Raw genomic sequence first — 6,883 nt, 5'->3', positions numbered from 1 at the left:
GTGTGTCTACTCTTGTGCCATGCCATGAGTAAAACTATTTTCTATAACTCTCATATGTTGAAATAAAACGGTTGAGATTATCATTAGTAAGAGTTATTTTAACTACGAGTGGCAGATTTTAAATATCATGATCATTAATAATACTCCATTTTCTTTAAATCCGACGCCGTTTTAAATTGGAGGAGGGTAAATCGGGGACGTCCTTAAGCCATATTTACCTCTTTGACCCTCTTTTTAACATGAAATAAAAACTGCGCACCTATAATTATTTTTTTAACTTTGATGAAGAGGACAAAGCAGTTGCAAATGGATGCACTAAACTACTCCAGCATAAACAAAAGCTGCCGGGCTGTACTGCATGACCCTCTTTCTCTCTCTCATCAGCGAATCTCTGTGCACTCAGCCCCAGATTTCCAGAACTTTTAATGCCCCTCCATTACTCCACCCTGCCCCAACTACCCCATGCTGCCCGCTACCTTGTCTACTCTGCGGTTCACAATCCTCTAATCCTGATTATTCTTTTTTCCTTTTGAAGGGATTCCTAATCTCATCTTCTCTTTCCATTTTATCACTCTTAATTATTTCTGTATAATTGGAAGATGCAGTCTCTCCTTTTTCCTTTGCTGATTCATGGTAGCAGCAGCTTGACGATCTGTTGACCTGACCTTTTAGGATTCCTTTTGACATCTTCTCTTGTTGTTTGGCAGCTTGCTGCTTTGACTCACTGACAAAATTCTTTTTCTTTCTTCTCATCTTTATTTTTTTCTCCCCTTTTCTCACATAGTACAGTTGGTACTCCTCTCCAAAAGAAAAAAAAAATCTGCCCCCCTTTTTTATTTACTTAAATTTTGGGTCTTGTACTGTACTTGGGACCAAAATCCCTCAAGAACTGAAGTGAAGAAAACAAAGCATCATGGTTCAAAGCTTGATTAGTACACTCAAACCCACACAAAAGAAGAGAGAGAGAGAGAGAGAGAGAGAGAGAGTGAAGACAGAATAGAAACTGCCCTCTTCAAGAAGCCCACCACTACCTGCTGCTGGCTTGGCTGGCCTCCTCTCATCTCCTACTCCTACTGCTCCCACCGTGTCAGTGTGATCCCCCCACCACCATTAAACCGCCTGCATTTGCGGTTTCTTGATTCCCCCCATTGGAGTGGTTCTTCGTTTGTTTGGAGGAGTGGTTGGATTAGTTGGTGGCCGGCCGAAAGGAGAGGGCCGTGAATTGGTGAGCCTGCTTCTTCTCTGCTCTGTGGTTCTTGGAAGAGGCAGAGAGAGAGAGAGAGAGAGAGAGAGAGAGAGAGAGAGAGAGAGAGAGAGAGAGCTCTTTTCGATGGCGTCCATGGTTTGAGCTTCTGGAGCGGTGGTTGGGGGCTTGCGCGGTTGCGGTTGGGGTGTTCTTGCGTGCCATCTCCTACTTAGGCGTCGGCGGCGGAATCGTTTGAGGTTCAGAGAGATTTCTGCCCGGGATGGCGTCGTCGGTGAAGCTGGGATCAAAGCCTGATGCTTTCAGAAGGCAAGGGCAGGCATGGTAAAGCTCTCGCCTTCTTCTTCTTCTTTTTTAATTTACTCACTTCTTTTATTTTTCATCCTTAGTTTTCTCTGTGTTTTGATGTGTTGTCATGAAAGACTCGCCCTTGTCTGCGTTCTTTGTTGTTGTTTCGCTATCTGGGACCTGAGAGGGGAGACAAATTGTGTGAAAATTTGGCCAAAAAAAGGTTCCTTTTTGGCTGCGGATTCATGATATTTTTGGGGGTATGGATGGGTAGAGAGCTAAGTATTTCTGAAAGTGTGACTCTTCAGAAGTCAACTCGTACTTTGTCTGTGCTGCACGCCTGCACTCTATGCGCGCTCTTTTCGTGATGCATTTCTTGCATTTGTTTCGTTTTTTGCGTACTCAGTTCTCTTCTTCAGTCCATTGCAATTACAAGATGCTGTATTAGCACTTGGCAAAGCTGGTCCAACTAATAGTATTCCACTTGTTGGGAGAAAGTAAAGTTTTGGGCTGAAACCTGAATTAGTTGTTCATAGGTGAGGATTTGCCAAAAGTTTGAATTTCAAATAATCAAATTATGTAGTTTTTCCCCCTTAAATCAGGTTGTACTTTTCAGTATACCCTATATAACACTAGAGTTGAATCTTGCATATTTCTCCGTAGTCCGTAGAGAAATAAGTGAGAATTCATCTTTATCACCCATTTGGTGCATTATTGCCCACACACTAAATGAATTATGGACATTGAAGCTGGTGGGTTAATCATTATTATTCAATCCACAAATATTCCAGTAAATTGCAGTTGACTGCTTGTGCAATTAGTTTATGGGGAGGGTGTCGTGAAGCTTTTCGTGGATCCACATCACATTAGTTGGCAGTGAGATGCTGTTGTTCCTCATAACAGAGAAGTTGTAACCATCATGTAATTATTTAGATGGGAGCAGGTTTGGATTTGTTTTCAGTGGACCAATCAAATATTGTAATTTTCAAACTCAATCAGCCTCCTTCCAGCCTGTTGAATCTAAGTATTAAATATTCTGATGTGTCTGTTCTAAGAGAGATAAGACAGTCATGATGTATTGATGTTATATGTTGTCTTGTGGACAATAAATACTAAATGATGTCCCGCGCTTTGCTGCGGGATATATGTTAGATATTGGAGAAATGATGAAATGATTTGGATTGAAATATTATGAAAATGATTCGAGAATGATGATTTAGCATGTGTATGCTTAGTTTTAGAATGAAATAAATTGTAGACATAATTACTATATGCTTGCATGTTGAGCTTGTGTGCTTAATGGGTTGATGTGGCATGCTTGCATGTAGGTTTTAAGAGTGCTAATACATACTATGCTTGAATGTTGAGCTTTAGGTGTTTAGTGGGCATTAGCTTTATGGAGTAGAAAGAAGAGATTAAGAGAAATTATGCACTGCTTCTTAGCTGCATAACTGTTTTTGTCCTGCGAGAAATATATTGTAATAATTACAAATAGTAGTACTAATGAAACATTACATTATTAACAGACTAAAGAAAGATTATGAATGGCTTTTTCTTTATGCAATAGATAGTCAGGTTTATCCAACAATGGTGCATGTTTACTTGTACTTTCTTTCAGAAAATATTTTACTTGTTTCTAAATAGGATGTGCACTGAAAATTTCTTTGAAATTTACATTTGACCTTTAGGAGTCCATTCCATTCAGCATGCACGTTTCAATTTTTTTCAGTAAAATTTGGTGACTCAACTCACTGTGGATGATGACTGTTCTTCCTTCTTGCAAATCTCCTAGGTTCTGTACAACTGGACTTCCCAGCGATGTTACTGTTGAGGTTGGAGACATGTCTTTCCACCTTCATAAGGTAATTATGCCTTTCCCTATGTTTGCTCATAAAAGTAGTAGTCAGCACTGCTAATGGTAGGAATGATAGCTTAACAGTGTCCCATGAGGAAATCTGTAATTATCTCCCCCTTTTTTGCTCCAACTGAAGATTTTTTTGGAGAACTAGCGTAGTGCTCACACCTTATAAACTTATAATGGATAGCAAATAAGTGCACTATATCCTAAATAATAACTAAATGAATGACTAGCATCAGATCCAAAAATAATAATATATTAACATAGGATCAATTAGTCACCTACAGATGCACATGGGCAGATAGTGTTGGTTAAAAAAAATTGCAAGTAATACATATAGTAAGTATGCATGTAGAAGCAAATTTAAATACATATATGTCGACAATACAAGCAAAACATATATTTTAACTAGTAGAACACGCACACACACACACACACGTAAAAATATTGGTAGTAGCTTGCATGCCTTGCACTCGTAGAAGAAAAATTTAAATGCAAATAATGTATGTGAAGATTACAAGCAACACATATATGCTTTCCACTGATAGTTTGCTTGCATGCACTTTAAATACATACTCCCTCCGTCCCATAATATAAGGGATTTTGAGTTTTTGCTTGCAACGTTTGACCACTTGTCTTATTCAATTTTTTTTAAAATTATTATTTATTTTATTTGTGACTTACTTTATTATCTACAGTACTTTAAGCACAACTTTTTGTTTTTTATATTTGCAAAAAAAATTTGAATAAGACGAGTGGTCAAACATTGCAATCAAAAACTCAAAATCCCTTATATTGTGGGACGGAGGGAGTATATGGCAGTGTGCAGAAGATAATTTTTTAAAAAGTGCATCTGTTCTCAACAGCCAGTTGCTTGCATTTTTTAACTTGCATACATTTGACTTTCTCTGGCTGTTCTTAACATGTACAATTTTCTTGCAGTTCCCTTTACTTTCAAAAAGTGCCTTTCTTGAGCGGTTGATAGAGGAGACTTCAGACCAAGACGAATGTGTGATCAGACTAAATGATATACCTGGGGGTGCAAAGTCATTTGAGCTAGTAGCAAGGTTTTGCTATGGAGTGAAAATAGAACTTTCATCTGAAAATGTTGTTTACCTGCGCTGTGCCTCTGAGCATCTCCAGATGACTGAAGAAATAGCTGAGGACAACTTGATTTCACAGTCAGAGATTTTCCTTAACCAAGTTATCATTCGTAACTGGAAAGATTCTCTGAAAGCACTGGAAACATGTGAAGATCTCCTCCCTCATGCTGAAAACCTTCAAATTGTGAAGAGATGCATTGAGTCATTAGCATCGAAGGCTACTACCGATCCAAACCTCTTTGGTTGGCCAATAAGGGAACATGGCATTATGCAAAGCCCTGGTGGCAGTGTACTGTGGAACGGGATCAGCACAGGTGCCAGGCCCAGAAACTTCAGTTCAAACTGGTGGTATGAGGATGCTTCAGCATTGAGTTTCCACATGTACAAGAGGTTAATTTCTACCATGGAGTCTCGTGGGATCCGACCTGAGATCATTGCTGGATCCTTGACATACTATGCTAAAAAGTATCTCCCGGGACTAAATAGGCGTCATAGCATGGGAGCAGTGCCTCTGACTGCTACTCTGTCTGAGGTGGAACAGAAGAACTTACTTGAGGAGATTGATAGACTATTGCCTGTTCAGAAGGGTTTAGCATCTACAAGAGTTTTGCTTGGGCTCCTTCGCACAGCCATGATTCTAAAAGCCAGCCCCACTTGCATTTCCAACTTAGAGAAGCGAATTGGCATGCAACTGGACCATGCCACTCTGGAGGATCTACTGCTGCCAAATTTCTCATACACAATGGAAACTCTGTATAATGTCGAGTGTGTGCAGAGGATTCTTGATCATTTCTTGGCAATGGACCAGGCTAATGGTGCCGCCTCCCCATGTTTGGATGACGTCATGGCATCCCCTTCTTTGGCACCAATCACTACTGTAGCCAAGTTAATTGATGGCTATCTTGCAGAGATCGCACCAGATATCAATTTGAAACTTCCAAAATTCCAAGCTCTGGCATCTGCTGTGCCTGAGTATGCCCGCCCGTTGGATGATGGGCTCTATCGTGCCATTGATATATATTTGAAGGTAAATATTTCACTATCTTTTACTGCTGTGCTCCATCTTTGTTTGCAGCAACAACCAATAGTGTTCTGCCTTAAAGAACTGAACATTGAACCACATAATGCATGCATGACTTGTCCCCAATCTGCCTTTGCGTCTGTTTTAATACTACGGATTAATGTTGCTCACAGGCACATTCCTGGCTATCAGAAGCTGAACGGGAGCAGCTCTGCCGGCTAATGGACTGCCAGAAGCTCTCCCTGGAAGCATGCACCCATGCTGCACAGAACGAGAGGCTGCCACTGCGCGTTGTTGTACAAGTCCTCTTCTTTGAGCAACTCCAGCTAAGAACCTCAATTGCCGGGTGCCTGCTCGTCTCCGACAACCTCGAGGGATCTAGGCCGCTGCGAAGCGGCATCACAACATCAGGCGAGGCCGGGGGATGGGCTACGGCTGTAAGGGAGAACCAGGTCCTCAAGGTTGGCATGGACAACATGAGGATGCGCTTGTCTGAGCTCGAGAAGGAGTGCTCAACCATGAGGCAGGAGATCCAAAAGCTGGGGCGTGGCAAGAGCGGTGGGTGGGCTTCCCGCGTCCCCAAGAAGTTCAACCTGAAGCTGAAATCGCAGATGTGCAGCGCCCAGGAGGGATCAGTCAGCGAGCAGCACAAGAGCATGAGCGCGAAGCTCGACAAGCTGCAAGCCAAGGTATCAAGGCAAAAGAAGCAGCTTGCAGGAGATGCCTGAATCCTCTGAACCTCGGTTCGCTTGTAATTTTAGCCCGGTGTTAAAATTGCTTTTTAACTTCTTCCATGTTCCTACTAGCTCTTTTAGGTTAAAATGCGTGGAGTGTAGTGGTCTCTGAATCCCTTAAGGTTGAACATTTGCGATGCTTTGAGTGCTAGTGAGAGTGAAAATGTGTAGGTAAGAAATGAGGATCTGATGTTCTCTTTTGACTGGTGTTTAGTGCAACTGTACAAGTGATGATCAGTTCATAGCTGTAAGAGACTTCATCTGTAACTTATGATGTTTCCCTGTACCAATGGTTTGATTGTTCGGCACAAACGGTTCAGTATCAATGACTGCTGTGTAGGTTTTGCAGTTCAGGAAGTACTAGAAGACAATTAACAGCAATGCCGAAATTCAGCTGCCTGTTTAATTTGACTTCTGAAGATGGCATCACTATCTGATTTGAAATTGTGAGATGTAAATGGGCATGTGATATTCAGACCGCCACCACACAGCAAAGGAGGAATCTTTGACTCGAGCATGATAATGCTTCAAGCAATCAAAGATCTGGCTAATGAAAACTCGTTGTCATTTAATTGGGATAGTTTTTGAGTGACCCAGTGAGTAGTATTTTTTTTTAGTCGTCAGGGACCTGCCGATACTAGGAGCTGGGTCTTAGATTCTGATAGCAAAGTTGCA

At 41.3% G+C, this 6,883-nt stretch overlaps 1 protein-coding gene across 1 annotated transcript; it reads left to right on the top strand.

Moving 5' to 3' along the window:
• The first annotated feature begins 502 nt into the window (after positions 1–502).
• LOC127767647 (BTB/POZ domain-containing protein At1g30440-like) lies at positions 503–6,477 on the top strand. The gene is made up of 4 exons (XM_052293050.1): positions 503–1,528; positions 3,285–3,354; positions 4,293–5,480; positions 5,648–6,477. Exons 1-4 carry the CDS (start codon positions 1,467–1,469, stop codon positions 6,200–6,202), a joined length of 1,875 nt encoding a protein of 624 aa, XP_052149010.1. The 5' UTR covers positions 503–1,466; the 3' UTR covers positions 6,203–6,477.
• The last annotated feature ends 406 nt before the right edge of the window (positions 6,478–6,883 follow it).

The sequence above is a fragment of the Oryza glaberrima genome, chromosome 3 (genome assembly GCF_000147395.1).
Source record: "Oryza glaberrima chromosome 3, OglaRS2, whole genome shotgun sequence".
Classification (NCBI taxonomy): domain Eukaryota; kingdom Viridiplantae; phylum Streptophyta; class Magnoliopsida; order Poales; family Poaceae; genus Oryza; species Oryza glaberrima.
This window is presented reverse-complemented; position numbering and strand designations above follow the sequence as displayed.

Bases quoted from the DNA above. Each gene is read 5' to 3' on its own strand.
- LOC127767647 (XM_052293050.1), top strand. From the start codon at position 1,467: ATGGCGTCGTCGGTGAAGCTGGGATCAAAGCCTGATGCTTTCAGAAGG. The intron at 3,355-4,292 runs GTAATTATGCCT...ATTTTCTTGCAG, and splicing joins TGTCTTTCCACCTTCATAAG to TTCCCTTTACTTTCAAAAAG. The intron at 5,481-5,647 runs GTAAATATTTCA...TGTTGCTCACAG, and splicing joins CCATTGATATATATTTGAAG to GCACATTCCTGGCTATCAGA.